Consider the following 15739-nt stretch of genomic DNA (forward strand, 5'->3'; position numbering starts at 1 on the left):
ACCCAGGAAATAGGCTGTTCTGAATAATTTAATTTTCTGGTTAACTCAGAGTTAAGCAAAGAATCCTTTTTGTTTCATTTCTTACTGAAGAATTCTTTCTAAAATATGCTAATTCTGGTCCGTGGCAAAGAGCATCATTGAAAGTTTTCTGTGATAAATGAGACTATTAAAATGCCTTAAGGTAAATTATTACATACCTTAATTCTCATTTTACATTGCTCTATAGTTTTTTGAATTTGAAATTAAATCTCAAAGATTCTTTTCATATCACAGTATATATTCTTGGACTTTTTTTATGGGTCAATCTATATCTTTTTTTTTAAGATTTATTTTATTTATTTGAAAGATAGAGTTATATAGAGAGGTAGAGATAGAGAAATCTTCCATCTGCTGGTTCACTCCTCAGATGGCCGCAACAACCGGAGCTGTGCCGATCTGAAGCCAGGAGCCACGAGCCTCTTCCAGGTCTCCCACACAGGTGCAGGAGCCCAAGGACTTGGGCCATCTTCCACTGCTATCCCAGGCCATAGCAGAGAGCTGGATTGGAAGAGGAGCAGCCTGGACTAGAACTGGTGGCCATATGGGATGCCGGCACTTCAGGCCAGGGTGTTAGCCAGCTGCACCACAACGCCGCCCCCCTATCCATTTATATATCCCTGCAAAAACTGATACATTGCTTAACGATGAATGCATTCTGAGAAATGTGTTTTTAGGCGATTTGGTCATTTTTGTGAACATCATAGAGTGTACTTATAGTCTTATACAAATGAAAACAGCTACAATTTCACTAGACGATATTATGGACCACAGAATGATATATGGTCTATTGTTGAGCAAAATGTTTTTGGTACATGACTATATATACTTTTCTAATCTTAATCATAAAGAGCCAAAATACATGCTTTAGTTTGTCTTAATAAATACATTTTCACTTTGATTTGAATTTTTCTCCATTCTTTTGTTATGCAGAAGACTTTAAAAATTCATGGAAAATTGAATTAAAGGATAATTCTATTTTGGTGCAAAAATTTTTGTAATCTGTGTATAGCTTTTTTTGAAATGCATATGTAAATTTTGGTGAAATTTCAGTTCCATCAAATATGTTACACTTAAATTCTTTTAGTATAAATTATTTACATAACATATATAGCATAATACATGATAGATTTGTTTAGGACTTCACTCAACTTTTCCCTCATAAAGATGTGTGGTTTTAAAACTTTCTGAATTATGTGTGATTTTGCATTTGTAACATACTGCTTTATCTCTGGCATAATGCTTTTGTCTTTGTCATTTTTTCAGGGTTTTCACAAATCAGAATAATTTTTGGACAATATTAAAACAAAAATTATGAATACCAAAGATTTTGTAGTTCTTCCATGGGGAAAACCTGGAAATTCTATAAAACTGAAATACAAGTGAGTATACATATATATATATATATTACATATATATTTCTTAAATAGAAGTAGTTACAAAAGTGTATATATATTGTAATTTAAACTGTTCTTCTGACATTGTTCAGAGTTAAACTCAAATACTGTGAATTCTATCTCCATTTAATCACATAGCTGTGTGTTTCTGTAAGAAACTGTTTGAATTTTTATGAATCTATCACAGTTACAAAATCGAAAAAAAGTATTTATTGTATTTATTGAAAATAAATGTATTTATTCTACAAGAATTAAATGGTGGGTTCAGATTCTATGAGAGCAATATAAAAGAAAGTTAAAAATATCTTGTGACCCTTATTCAAAGATAAAAAAGAATCACCCCGAAATTTAGACAGAAATTGAAATTAGGGAGATGGCTAGGGTGAGGGAAACTTAAACATGGAATACAAAGCACTACATATCCTAGCCTGCTGCAGAGTTAAAGGACATTATGCAGAATACACCTTTCCTGAGAAGGCTGCTTTCTGTGCCTGGTTGACTGGCACATGCATTTTGCTGGAGCCAAGCAATTCAAGGTATCCTGGAATTCCTTGTTATTGCAGAACTCAAACAACTTTCCCGTTGAGATCATCTAGAGCACTGACAATCCTATGGTTATTCCTCTAAAATCTCACCAAAGGCCAGCCAGCACAGGTTGGGGGACAGACTGTCAGTTTTTAATATTACTTTCCGAGTCTCCTGCTTCAAATCAACACGCCCATGGTTTCTCCAAGTCTTTAGAGCCTTCCTAATGTTCTATTCACCTTTGAGACATGGAGTGTAAAAGCGTTGTGTGAACTGGAAAATCTTATGCCAGTATATGGCATTATCATCATTAGGAAATTTATTTTTAGTGCAGAGAGGAGCTCCCTTTGGCTAAGTTCTTTTATCTTTAGATCTCAGACTTCCGTTTCTGTAGCAACTGTCTTCCTGTCCTGGTGCCGGAAGGTGGGCCCTTTTTGCATGTTCAGGTAGCCCTTGTGCTTCTTCGCTGAGAGGACCAGCACACTAAATTGCAGTCACCTTTCTACTCGTGTTTATTCCCCTGTTGTGTCTCGTATCTTGTCACCATCATAGTGCTCATTTGCAGTAAGAGCTGAATTTCTCCATATACAGTAGATACAATGAAAACAATGACTCCCTCTGTATTTTGTCCAGCTTTGCTGAACCCACTGGCAGCCTTTGCTTTCTGTCCCTTTCTGGATATTTCCTTGGGTTGTATCTACATGGGGATACACCCTTGGCCCACCTTATTCTTTGGTGACAGATCGCCACATCTATAAATTAGTTTCCTTTTCTATCTCCATTATTCTTTAGCTTGGTTTCTCATCCATAGCATGCCTGGGTGCCTATGCTATTTGATTATAGTAAAATATTAATGTAAAAATGATCAATAAATATTTAAGCTCATGATAGATAATAAAATCTAAAGGATTAGATTGTCTTTGCTCTTTGAAAGTGTCAAATAACTAGCGCTGCTAATAAGCGAGAATTAGAAAATGGAGAGTAACTTGTGTCAAAAGGTTGATGGACTTCAGATTTAATATCAAAATCTCTTGCACAAGAATGACCTACATCAGAACCTTAACAGGGTCTGTCTTCTAATTGGCTTCAAATAAGCTCTGTTTTCCTTCCTCATTTTACATATGTGCCATAAAGGTAGAGATTGATTTGAGGGCCCCACGATGATCAGTTCCATAAAAGATGTATATTTTGCCAGTATAGAAAAAGTGTTTTTAAAAAGATTTATTTATTTATTTGAAAGAGTTACACACACACACACACACACACACATACACATACACACAGAGAATCTTCCATCTGCTAATTCATTCACTAATTGGCCACAATGTCCGGAGCTGTGCCTATCTGAAGCCAGGAGCCAGGAGCTTCTTCCAGGTCTCCCATGTGGGCGCAGGGGCCAAGGACTTGGGCCATCTTCCACTGCTTTCCCAAGCCATAGCAGAGAGCTGGATTGGAAGTGGAGCAGCCAGGATTTGAACTGGCACCCATATGGGATACTGTCACTGCAGGCGGTGGCTTAACCCACTACGCCAGAGTGCTGGCTCCTAAAAAAAAATGTTCTGAATGCTGTTCTTCATACTGCTTGAACAAATTAGAGGGAAGCTGTTGAGAAAATTAGAAAATACTTTTTCCTTTTGTTTTTCTATTTTGTGCCATGTATGTTTGTGTATATGTAAAGATGTGGCCCATGTATATAGTGAATTATTATTTTAAACCTTCATCAGTATAATAAGGTAAGCAAAAGTCCAAGACTGAAGAGATACCTTGCTTTAGGTGAATATTAACAGAAGGCAAATATGAACTTTAGGAACCATACTTCAAGAAGTACAAAGGAAACCATTGAAATATTTGATCATTTATTTATTATTAATATTTTAATTTAAAAGTGAAAGACTATATGAAATTACTTTGCCTCTGGTTCTTTTTTTGTTTTTGTTTAATCCAAGTGAACATTCCATATTTAAATCTTCAGAAATGCTCAAGAATTGCGAATGGAGAAGGTACGGTTAGAAATGGAAAATGAAGAGATGGAAAAGAAACTACAAAAATTCCGATCTGCAAGGAGCAAAGAAAAGGAGGAAATAGGGTGGGTGAAATTTTTAATGAATTTTAGAAGAATAAACTGATTAAAAGGAAAAACTTGCTTTGTATACTATTGTCTTCCAATAAATGTGTTTAGTGGATGGATAATTTCTGACTATGCCACTCTCATGAGGCATATTGTTTTTTCAAATTACAATTGCTTTTTTGCCTTCTGAATTTATTTGGTCTTATCCTTTTTTTAAAAGATTTATTTATTTATTTGAAAGTCAGAGTTAGAGAGAGGCAGAGGCAGAGAGAGAGAGAGATCTTCCATCCTCTGGTTTACTCCCCAATTGGCCACAACGGCCAGAGCCTATCCGAAGCCAGGAACTAGGGGCTTCTTCTGGGTCTCCCACATGAGTGTAGGGGCTGAAGCACTTGGGCCATCTTCCATTGCTTTCCCAAGCCGTAGCAGAGAGCTGGATCGAAAGTGGAGCAGCTGGGATTCGAACCAGTGCTCACATGGGATGCTGGCACTGTAGGCGGTGGCTTTACCTGCTACGCCACAGCACCTACTCCTATTCTTTCTTACTTCTCTTCTTACATTAAGATTCTGAGCGATCTATGCTTTGGAAGTTTAGGACTACAAGACATGCTGTGCCCTTTGCTCTTAGAGGATTGTTATCCACAGCAAATAAAAACTGGTTTATGGTGGTGAACATAGCGGTTATGATGCTTCTTCCTGCACTCACATCACATATTGGAAAGCCTGGGTTCCAGTCCCAGATCTGCTCTGGAGCCCAGTTTCCTGCTAATGTACACTCTGGGAAGCAGCAGGTGGTGGGTCCCTACCACCAATGGGAGACCTGAATTGAGTTCCTTGCTCCCAGCTTCAGCTGGGCTAGCTGTTGTAGATATTTGGGTGGTGAACCTGCAGTACAGAAATTTCTCTCTCCTTTTCTCTTTCTTTCTGCCTCCCAACTAAACAAAGATTTTTTAAAAAGGAAACAAGTTTATATTTAGGACCATTTATATTTATTAAAGATTTTTTTTTGGGGAAAAGTATACATGTATGCATATTAGAAGCACTAAAAACCTCAAGTGTATTTGAAATGTTTTTAGCAAATGCCAGTTTTTGAAATTTTATTAATGATAAATCAAATATTATGCTCATATATCTTATATGAAATTTACTGAGACTTGCTTTATTATAAAGATAATAAATATGATAAAAGTCAATTTGAACTGACAGTTATAAAAATCATCTCTTAGCTCTAGACTGACTGATTAAATTTATTGCTGTAAATGTATTATCTTTATATGTGTATATAACATGTGTATGTAAACACCTGTATATGAATGTATGCATGCTTTAAGAGTGTGTGTGCCCTGTTTTTACAAATGAAATTGTCTCCCACATAGGTGCAGGAGCCCAAGCACTTGGGCCACCTTCCACTGCTTTCCCAGGCGGGGAGTGGGGTCAGAAGTAGAGCAGCTGGGACCCAAACTTATGCCAATATTGAATTCTGGCTTTGCAGGTGGAAGTGTAACCCCAAATGCCACAATACTGTCCCTGGAAGTTGTTTTTGTGTGTTTTGCTGCTTTTCACTTAACGATCCAGTGGCCATTTCTTTTCCCTTTACTGATTTTTACTTAATTTGTACTCCTCAATGGATGGTGGTATTCATCTGGTAATCAAATTTCTGGAATCAGCTTCCTGAGTTTTCCTTAGCGGCAGAAACTTTTCTAGGAGTTTTTTAAACATCCTAAAGTTTGACCGAATTTTCAGCATAGTTACACTGTTCTCTAAGGTCAGACAGACAGTAAGTGTCATAGCCAGAATGAGGACCTGCCACTCACTGGTCAGGAGAGCAGAAGTCCAGTGTTCTCATCCTGGCTGTATTACTTATTATTGGTGTGACATTGGGCAAGTTGTTTTCTCATTGATTTTGAAATGGGAATTGGATTCTGGGTCCTGGTGACTTCAAATAGAAGTGCTTTGAAAGCGGTAAAATTCAAAAACTCACCGTTTATTTATTTATTTATTTTCAATTTTGGTCATCTTTCAACTTGGCCGCTCATTTGAAGTCTTAGGAAGAAATTCATCACTTAGGAGATCTGCTGAGTATTTTTGGATGTTGCTTTGCTTCATTTTCCTCTTGATGTTTTATGAATTCTCAGCTTTCAAAGTTGCGTGACAACCTGTAAAGGTTCCTATAAATCAATAAAGCTATCTTTAGTCATTGTAAATGTCAAAAAATAGATGGAATTCTTCATCTGTGTTTGGACATGTTACTTTTATTCATTTCTCAACAACAGTCACAAATATAGTAGAGCTATATTTTCAAATTACTGAGGATATTGGAGCATTATTGATATTTCATTTTCATTTTGTGGTGTTTTGTTGCATGTTAGCAACTGAATTTCCATTTCCTGAAACAGGGAAAATATATTTGTTTTCATTAAAAGGAGAAATGTTTTTTGTGATTACATTTTGTGTTATTTATATATATTGAAGGTCAAGTGGATATCACTGGAAGTCTGGAAAAGTGGGCAAATTGAGTAATCAATCACACATGATGCTGCAAAATAAAGGAAATTCTATTAAGGTAACAAGATATGATTTGATTCTCGGGCAATTTGCTAAGCAAGAAGATATAAATTATGTTTTCAGATCTTGGATTCCCTCCATACTCAGGAATTCACTATTCTTATCTTAATAACTTTGCATAATAGTCAATATTTGATTCATTTTTATGGTAAATACACAGCCTTCATTATTCATATTTTTGTTTTTCATCTAAAGTTCATTTTAAAAAATTTGCCTTGAGGTGAATTTCTGTATTCTCATTTTTTCCAAATTTCAAATGGCCTTTATCCATGCAGCTCAGTTCTGGTTTAAAGTATGTGAAATAGTTCTATATAATTCTATATTAAAGTGAAAGCTAATGTTATTGATATGACAAGTGATATACTTTATTTCTACATTTATATATTATATCGTGTTTATTGGTTTTACATTATTTTGAATAATGCTCAAGAATATATAGTTTGTTCCATGTGTGAGAATCTGCTTTCTGTGTATTTCTGGAAAAAATGGTTTTTTTTCAGTTTCCCAGCTATATATTTACTTTATCTTACCTTTTATTAAACATATAAATTAACCTTATATTTATTTAAAATTAAAACCAGGTAAAAGTTTTTGCAAAAAAGAAACTATTTTGCTTCTGAATTCTATAGTATAAGATCCATGACTTTGTAAATTTTAACTTACATGGCTTTTTATTTTTTATATACCTATCATTAAATTTTCATTGAATCAATTGGTATCCACAAATGTCTTACTCATTACTTCTAAACTTTTTGGCATTGCAAAAGCATTTTACTGTGTGGTGTCATTCCCTTAATCAGATAGGTTAATTTTTAGGGTAAAAGTTTTATAATCTACTTTTCATTTTTCATTATCTTGCCAATGTAGTGTTCTGTGTTTCAGATATTATCGTAAATATATTAAAAGTGCTGACTATTCATGGTTATTAACTTTGTAATTATTAACTTAATAAGTTTATTAAATGCTTTCTTTCTCTTATAATGAGTTTTTTTTTTTTTTTAAGATTTATTTGAAAGACAAAGTTACAGAGAGGCAGAGGCAGAGAGAGAGAGGAGTCTTCCATTCACTGGTTCACTCCCAAATGGCTGCAATGGCCAGAGCTGGGCCAATCCAAAGCCAGGAGCCAGGAGTTTCTTCTAGATTTTCCATACGGGTGCAGGAGCCCAAAGACTTGGGCCATCTTCTACTGCTTTCTCAGGCCATATCAGAGAGCTGGATTAGAAGTGGATCAGCCAGACTTGAACCCATGTGGGGTGCCAGCACTGCAGGTGGCAGCTTTACCCACTATGCCATAGGACTGACCCTAAATAAGTTATCTCTGCTCTCAAGGAGTTCCTAATTTAAAGTAAAGATGAGGTGCATAAAAATAAATATTTATGGTAAAGTTCAGTATGTAATTTTTTTGCCATAATCATTTAGCATATGCACAATCTGCTTGAGAAATAATAGTTTGGTTCTATGAATATTTAAGATTCTACTGGGTATATTTAAAAGAAAAACAGTGAATAAATCGGAATCCAAATCCCTACAAATCTTATAAATAAGTGGGAGGTTGAGAATATAGAGGGTTGTGGAGCTGTGGAAATGGGTCTCAAAAGAAAGATTGGGCAGGAGGATAGAAGGATGTGAATATTAACCTCGGTAGTGTTGATGTGTTGCATTTGTTTAAGGGAATTCCTTGACAGTCTTTGAGCAAAAGAGTAGTAAGCAAAGATAGTAATTCATGATGAGTGATCTCGTTCAAACATCCAGTGAATTTGGAGCTGTTAAAGTATGGAGCAAGTGGTCTCTAAACTGTTTTGAACATGAGACACACGAGAAAAGAATATATTTTGAGTATAGACTTCCTATATATGTACTACTGTTTGTTTTGCTTTTGTATACTTAATTTTTTCTTTTATTCTTAACTTACATGTAAAAATTTCACATATGTATGGGGTACCATGCAGTGTTTTTATACATATCTAATTGAGATAAATACTTCTGTCTCCTCCAAAGTACATTCATATATAGAATTTATTTATATATACTGTTACTAAAATATATATTATCTGCATTATAAAACAAAATATGGAAATTAGAATGTGATAAACAGAAATATAAGTAAATGTTTTATTTTTACTCTCCTTTTTATGAGCTCCTTTGGCAGACATGCTACTTTGCAGGCCACTGGTATAGAGGCAGAAAGACTATTAGGAAGAGTTTAAATAATCTGGAGGTCAGATGAAAGAATTCTGAATTAGAATGATGGCAGAAGATATAAAGGGAAGTAAGGAACCAAAAAATAGTGAGAAAGGAGAACAGGAAGTCAAGCATACGTTCTGTTACATGCTGGGCTGGCTAGGAGATAGCATAAGGAAAGGCATTAGAATTATTTGGGATGTACATTTAGAGTTTTGTTTGAATACTCACATGATGGGAAACTGAGAGGGTAAATGAGCTCCCTAAGAATTTGTAAAGAGGAGAAACTTCTGAAGAATGGAAGCTCAAGAAATCCGGTGGATGGAATATGGGGGCAAAATGAGCATTAATATTTAACACCACTCAACGGTTTAGCCTTTTTCCCCTTTTTATGTTTTCCTCATGAAGTGCTTCTGTCAGTCCTAAGAGCACTTGTTATTATTCAGGGTCCTTAGATCAAGTAACTCAACATCAAGTAAATGCTGAAGGTCTGGCATCAGAACTGAGACTTGAATGCAGGCCCTTTAGGCTTGTTATTAGATAACTGGCCCATTCTTATGTGAAGGGTGAACTCAAGAGGCTTCCATAGCCTTGGCCGCTCATGACAAGAGCCTCCGGTGATTACTGACGTCATAAATAAGAGTGTCAGTTGTTAAATCAACAACAGGAGTCACTGTGCACTTACTCCCCATGTAGGATCTCTGTCCTTAATGTGTTGTACTATGTGAATCAATGGTATAACTAGTACTCAAACAGTACTTTATAATTTGTGTTTCTGTGTGGGTGCAAACTGTTGAAATCTTTACTTAGTATATACTAAATTGATCTTCTGTATATATATAAAAAAAGAAAAAGTATATCAGGAGTAGATTTGCTGCAGTACAATTTTATAGAAGGTCAAGTAAAGGAGGGCATTTTTAGAACATATGGAGGGGCCAGCGCTGTGGCGTAGCAGGAAAAGCCACCTCCTTCAGTGCCGGCATCCCTTATGGGCATTGGTTCGAGACCTGGCTGCTCCACTTCCGATCCAGCTCTCTGCTATAGCCTGAGAAAGCAGTAGAAGATGGACCCAGTCCTTGAGCCCCTGCACCCAAGTGGGAGATTGGAAGAAGCTCCTGGCTCCTGGCTCCTGGCTTCAGATCAGCACAGCTCTGGCCATTGCAGCCATCTGGGGAGTGAACCAGCGGATAGAAGACCTCTCTCTCTCTCTGTCTCTCTGTCTCTCTCTCTCTCTCTGTCTCTCTCTCTGTCTCTGTCTCTCTCTCTCTCTCTCTCTCTGCCTCTTCTTCTCCCTGGTTTAACTGTGACTTTCAAATAAAATAAATAAATCTTAAAAAAAAGAACATATGGAGAAGTCAATATTGTCAAGTACATTGCATAGTGAAGAGAGTTTTGAGTATCAGTTAGATCAGTGTTTCTCAATGGGACAATTTTGCTTCCCAGGAGACGTTTGGCAATGTCTTGATGACGATTTCAGTTGTTACCACTGAGAAGTTTGTGCTTTGTCCAGGCAGTCAGCCTAACTTAAGCTGCTTGCATCCCACACTGGAGCACTTGGGTTTAATATTTGACTCCAACTCCAGACCCCACAATGCAGACCCTGGGAGGCAGCAGTGATGATTCAAGTGACTGAGTGTCTGCCACCCATGTGGGAGAACTGAATTATGTTCCCAGCCCTTAGATTTGGTTCCAGCCCAGTCCTGGCCCTTGCAGATAACGGCGGAGGGAACCAGTGGGTGGAAGCCCTCTGTATGTATGTCATTTTCTATATCTCTTAAATTAAAAACAGAAAATAGAAACATCCTGAAACACACAGGAAAGCCACCATCATAAAGAATTTTGTGGTCAAAAATATCAGTAGTGCTGAAGTCCTCAAACCCTGTATGAGACTAATAGATTAACATTTTGACTCTTTTCATCATCAGCTTGGTGATCTTGGGTAAGTCGCTTAACCTTTCTGAGTCTCTATTAACACATTTATAAACTTACACAATAAATACCAACTAACAGCTTCACACAGTTTTGAGCAATATGTGAGACAATATATGTGAAACCAGTTTGCACATTAAAATCCCTCTTATGGAGAATGGGATTTTTTTAAAAACTGAGTTTGATGATTGAGACTTTATCAGATGTGAAAATATATTTCAAGTGGTTGAAAAGGAAGGCTAGGAGACCATGAGGGGAGAAAAAAGGGTGGACTTTCAAGGGTTTAATAGGATCTAAGAAAAACTTTATTACACGTTTTTTTTTAGGACTGGGGAGAAGATGTGAGCATTTGTGGGCTGAGGGAGAGACATGCTGGTAAAGGACAGATTGCAGATTCAGGTGGGAAAAGTGCCGGTTACTAGGGATATGGTTTTTTAAAAGATGGTTCATCACAGGAAGAAGCATACTTTCTTTTTGTCCTGAGGTGAGATGGATGGGAGAGAAACCGATGAGAGTAAAAAAGTAAATTTTAGAGGTTGTGTTTGATAGATGGAAAGTGTTAGAACCTGTGGAAAATTGTAATGGGAAGACCTTGACATTGCTGGTAAAGTTGAAGTCACTGTTATCTGCTCGGGGTATGGAAGGATGAATTTCAGTTCTTGGGAATGGTGAAAGTTTGGAATAGCTACTGTGGGAATCATGGTTGGGGTTTAGGAGAAAATGAATAAATGGACCGCTGAAAAGCCATAGGACCCACTGAGGATATTCAGGACGGATTTTATGGGAGCTCTTTGGTATTATTTCATCATAGTAGTGGGTAGATATGGGAGGTCTAGGAAGAAGGAGGTACGATGATTGAGGTTAGAGAAATTCTGCATTTGGGATTTTGAAGGTGTGTCCAGTCACAATGCTGCTTAGGTACAAGGTTTGATCATAATGGTGGGCTGAGAGGCATTGAAATGTTCACAAGTAGCCAGCATGTTGGAGAGTCTTCAGTCCCAGGATGTCAGGTGAACATGGACATTGAAATCTTCAAGGCTATCAGAGGAATGCTGAGTAGACTGCTGAAGTTCAGGTGGAGGAGGACCACAAGAGTTGGTCAAGGCAATAAATGGATGGTGGAGACCTCCAGAAGAGATGACTTTGCTGACTGATGATAGCGGAACAGTATTCTGGAAGCAGCACTGAAAAGCATACAGGAAAAAGAAATATTTTTTCTTCTGTCCTGGTAAGTGAAAGGCAGTGGAAAAGGAGCTCAATCCTTTGGAAAGCGCATTGGAGGAGGTTGTGTTTAAGGAAAGGTGGATGTCCATGAATGTGAAGTTTTGGATGAAACATTTTTGGAAAAGATTTAAAGCAGGGTCAAGGGATCTTTTTTTTTTTTTTTTTCTACCAAGGGCTATTTGAATATTTATAACATCATTAGTGGGCCATACAAAATTACCAACTTAAAGATTAGCCTGCTGTAGACTTATTGAATTTCCCGGTCTGCTGGTGGTTGCCTCGGCAGGGCCAGCCCAGAGGATTTCATGGACCTTAAATGGTCTGCAGGCCAGATGTTCCCCACTCCTGATTTAAAGCATAAGATAGTTAAAATAATGTTTCATAGGGGCCCTGTGGAGGAGGAGGGGAGCCTAGGTGGGTGAGCAATCAGTAGAAAATAGCAAAGGTTCAGCAGATAATTTGGATTGGGGGTGAGAATATCTGCAGTGGTGGCCTGGTGTGGCAGGTTTAGGCATTGGTAGGAGTTTGGAAGCATTTGTGAATGCTGAGGAGGCTGATGTGTCAGCAGAGCCTGACCCCATGGCTCATGTGATAGTCTGTGTGGTACCTCCAATGAACTGCTCTAGACATTGGAAACACCCTTCAATGCCAGCTTGTACAGATGTGAGTTAATAAAGCATAAGCTTCAGTATTAAATTTGTGATTATTTTGATATACACACATATACATGCATCCATGTATGTGTATATGTATCTGGATATGTGTATGTATATATGTATACATGTGTGTGCATGTGTTCATCCTTGCTCTGTTCCTACTCTGCACCCAGCCCTTTCTCAAACAAATTGAAATCAGACTTCACAGGCACTTGTACTTTAGCTGGGAGCAGTTTGTTCACTGAAACATTTTTGTGCATTTTGCATCATTTGACGTGAATATGGCCATATTCATAGAACAGAGAAACTTTATTCATAATAGTAAAAAAATTACAAAATTTCCCTACTAATGGGTTTATTTTGTCTTGGCATATCTATTCATTGTGTCCAGGTAGCCTGAATCCACACCGATCATGTTGTAATTCAGATGTATCATTAAGGTAATCATATTGGGTAATTTGGTTATGAAAAAGGAGATTAAATTATCTGTAACTTGTATAACATTTCCAATTTAAAATTGAAAGTATGATTCATACCCAAGTTGATTATTTCAATTCTATTTTCTTTTCTGCTGTGTTTGGTGCAGAAAACATCTGAATGGCTCCTGCAAAGAATATGAACAATAAGTGTCCCTTTGAAGCAGAACCACTAGACTCACAGAGAATAATTAGGCCTAAATTTTCAAAGATGACTGCAGTTGGTACAGCCATGGATATAGAAACAGTCATTGTTCTCGTATTCTCATGTACAAATTGAGCAATTGAGCATGCAAATTGCAAACTGAAAACTAAGCATGAATTGACAATGTCTGTATAAATGCACACCATTCACCATGTTCATTTGTGTACTTTAAATGTTAGTCTAATAAGATCAAGGCAATTGGCAACTCCTTTTTATTTCCTAGACTGTTAAGATCCCAGAATTTTTAAGTTATTATTTATTTGAAATACCTGCTAGTAAATTTTACTTACTCAGTTTTTCTGGCTACAATGTAGGAAAGTCAGAGATCATAAATATTATATTTGAAGATTAAGTTTATGATGCTTAAACCTATGGTTCTCTAAATTGGACAAATTGGCTTGTGCAGTGTATAAGCAGACTCAGTCAGAATTAAGTTTAGATTCAGGATGCACAAATATTAAGCTTTGTGGATTTCAGAAAGAGCTGAAATAGAAAATATTTATTGAATCTTTGCAATATTTAGATACTAGCTTTCCTTAGAATCATTTTATGTAATATATGGCTGTTTTTGTTTAAATATATATTTTTTTAAAAATGGTTTATATATATTTCCAAAATTGATTTTCTTTTTAATGAATTTTCTCTTTAATAAATTGAAAGGTCTATATTTGCTTTACTGATGATCTACTAATTTTATATTGTTATTTAAAAATAAATTCTTGTTCAACATAAATCATAATGGTATAGCTTTCCAATGTTTTTGTTAAAACTTAATCTTTCTTTGAATTAGAGAATATTTATATGACAAATAGTATCTATCTCATTAATACAGCTTTCAGCCGGAAATGTGAGATTAAAGTTACTGAAGGAGCAGATCCAAGGTAAATAATTTGTCACTGTATTAGTAGATGCTAAAGATACAATTAATTTTGTTTTTTCACTTGAATTACATTTATTATTAAAGTGCTATAGTTGTTCATACAGTATAAACAATTCTAAACTCCAAAATGATGATAATTTGACTTTCAAAGTAAATTTTATTCAGGTTGATATTTTTGAGGATGGTCTTATTTTCTGTCAAGAAATTTCATCCTAGAACATGATTATAGTAACTGCATTTTTTTTCAAAAGCTAGGACTTCCATAGCACTGATACTTAAACTTCACTGATGTAATCTTTTAACCAGGAAGATAATTTATCAGTGTAAAGTTATTTGAAATTCTGTATGAAATTAAAAAATATTGAAAAATTATCTAATATTTTAAATTTTTAAAAAATAGCAAAAAATTCAAATTTATAATAATTTTTTTCTTTCTTTCTTTTCTTTCTTTCTTTTTTTTTTTTTTTTTTTTTTTTTGACAGGCAGAGTAGACAGTGAGAGAGAGAGACAGAGAGAAAGGTCTTCCTTTTGCCGTTGGTTCACCCTCCAATGGCCGCTGCAGCCAACGTGCTGCGGCCGGCGCACGGCGCTGATCGTAGCCAGGAGCTGGGTGCTTCTCCTGGTCTCCCATGGGGTGTAGGGCCCAAGCACTTGGGCCATCCTCCACTGCACTCCCTGGCCACAGCAGAGAGCTGGCCTGGAAGAGGGGCAACTGGGACAGAATCCTGTGTGCGGTGCTGTAGGCAGAGGATTAGCCTATTGAGCCGTGGTGCCGGCCCAAATTTATAATAATTTTAAATTAATTGTTTTTCTGGAAGACAAATGCATTTAATAATTTAGTAGATTTTCAAAATTAAATATAACACAGTGTAAATAGTTAAAATGTTATAAATGTTTAGAGTTTATTCTTGGTTGATTTCAGTTTGATTCAGAGATGGGAAAGAATGCCATAAGAATTCCATCAAGAGCATGGCCTTTAACATTCATGGTTCTGTATGTTCAGTTCAAGTGAGTTTGAAGTAGAATGGATATGAGTGAGGTGTGGCCTATATTCATGGGACCTGGTGGGGACTACAATGGGCCCTGCATCCTACTTATAGATTAGACTTGGCTATATTTCATTTTTATAGGGCAAGAAATATTTAAATAATATTTGAGAATTTGGGTATGTAAATGCTTTTCATTGCTTTTTCAGTCAGAAAACTAAATATCATATTCTAAAGGGTTGTTCTGACATTTATTTTTCTTCCAGAGTCAGAGAAAAAACCATTTAATTATAAAATGGCAAATTCTTCCAGAAGTGAAAAGCCCAAGATAAAAGGGAAAGTTTGCGGCCAGTGTGAGGACAAAGCTGCTCTACTAGTATGTACCAAGAATAAGTAATTGGCATAGAATTTTCAATGAGCTAGCACACCTCTCCATCTTAATCTGCTTTAGCAATCTGATGCTTTTCCTCCATTATTGTTACATGAGTGACATGTGCATGCTGCCAAGTGAGGCCAACATCTATACTTCCTCAGTGAATTCAGTGAGACTCATTCTGTCATTTTTGTTCAAGGAGGTCACCTTACATCTTGTCCTTTCTCCTTTGGATCAT

General features: G+C 36.4%; 1 protein-coding gene across 5 annotated transcripts in view; it reads left to right on the top strand.

Annotated features, from left to right (window-relative positions):
* Positions 1 to 15739, top strand: part of ZBBX (zinc finger B-box domain containing) — a 164559-nt gene that overhangs the window by 7068 nt on the left and 141752 nt on the right. For all 5 annotated transcript variants that reach the window (XR_016232581.1, XM_089331010.1, XM_089331011.1 and 2 more), the window contains exons 2-6: positions 1303 to 1418; positions 3931 to 4044; positions 6499 to 6589; positions 14095 to 14143; positions 15395 to 15504. Coding sequence is in view for 4 of the 5 variants with exons in the window: in XM_089331010.1 (XP_089187136.1) it covers positions 1351 to 1418; positions 3931 to 4044; positions 6499 to 6589; positions 14095 to 14143; positions 15395 to 15504 (432 nt within the window). In the remaining variant the exon portion in view is untranslated. The remainder of the gene's footprint in view (positions 1 to 1302; positions 1419 to 3930; positions 4045 to 6498; positions 6590 to 14094; positions 14144 to 15394; positions 15505 to 15739) is intronic.

The sequence above is a fragment of the Oryctolagus cuniculus genome, chromosome 4, assembly GCF_051225735.1.
Source record: "Oryctolagus cuniculus isolate XC-2025 breed Fujian yellow rabbit chromosome 4, ASM5122573v1, whole genome shotgun sequence".
Taxonomy (NCBI): domain Eukaryota; kingdom Metazoa; phylum Chordata; class Mammalia; order Lagomorpha; family Leporidae; genus Oryctolagus; species Oryctolagus cuniculus.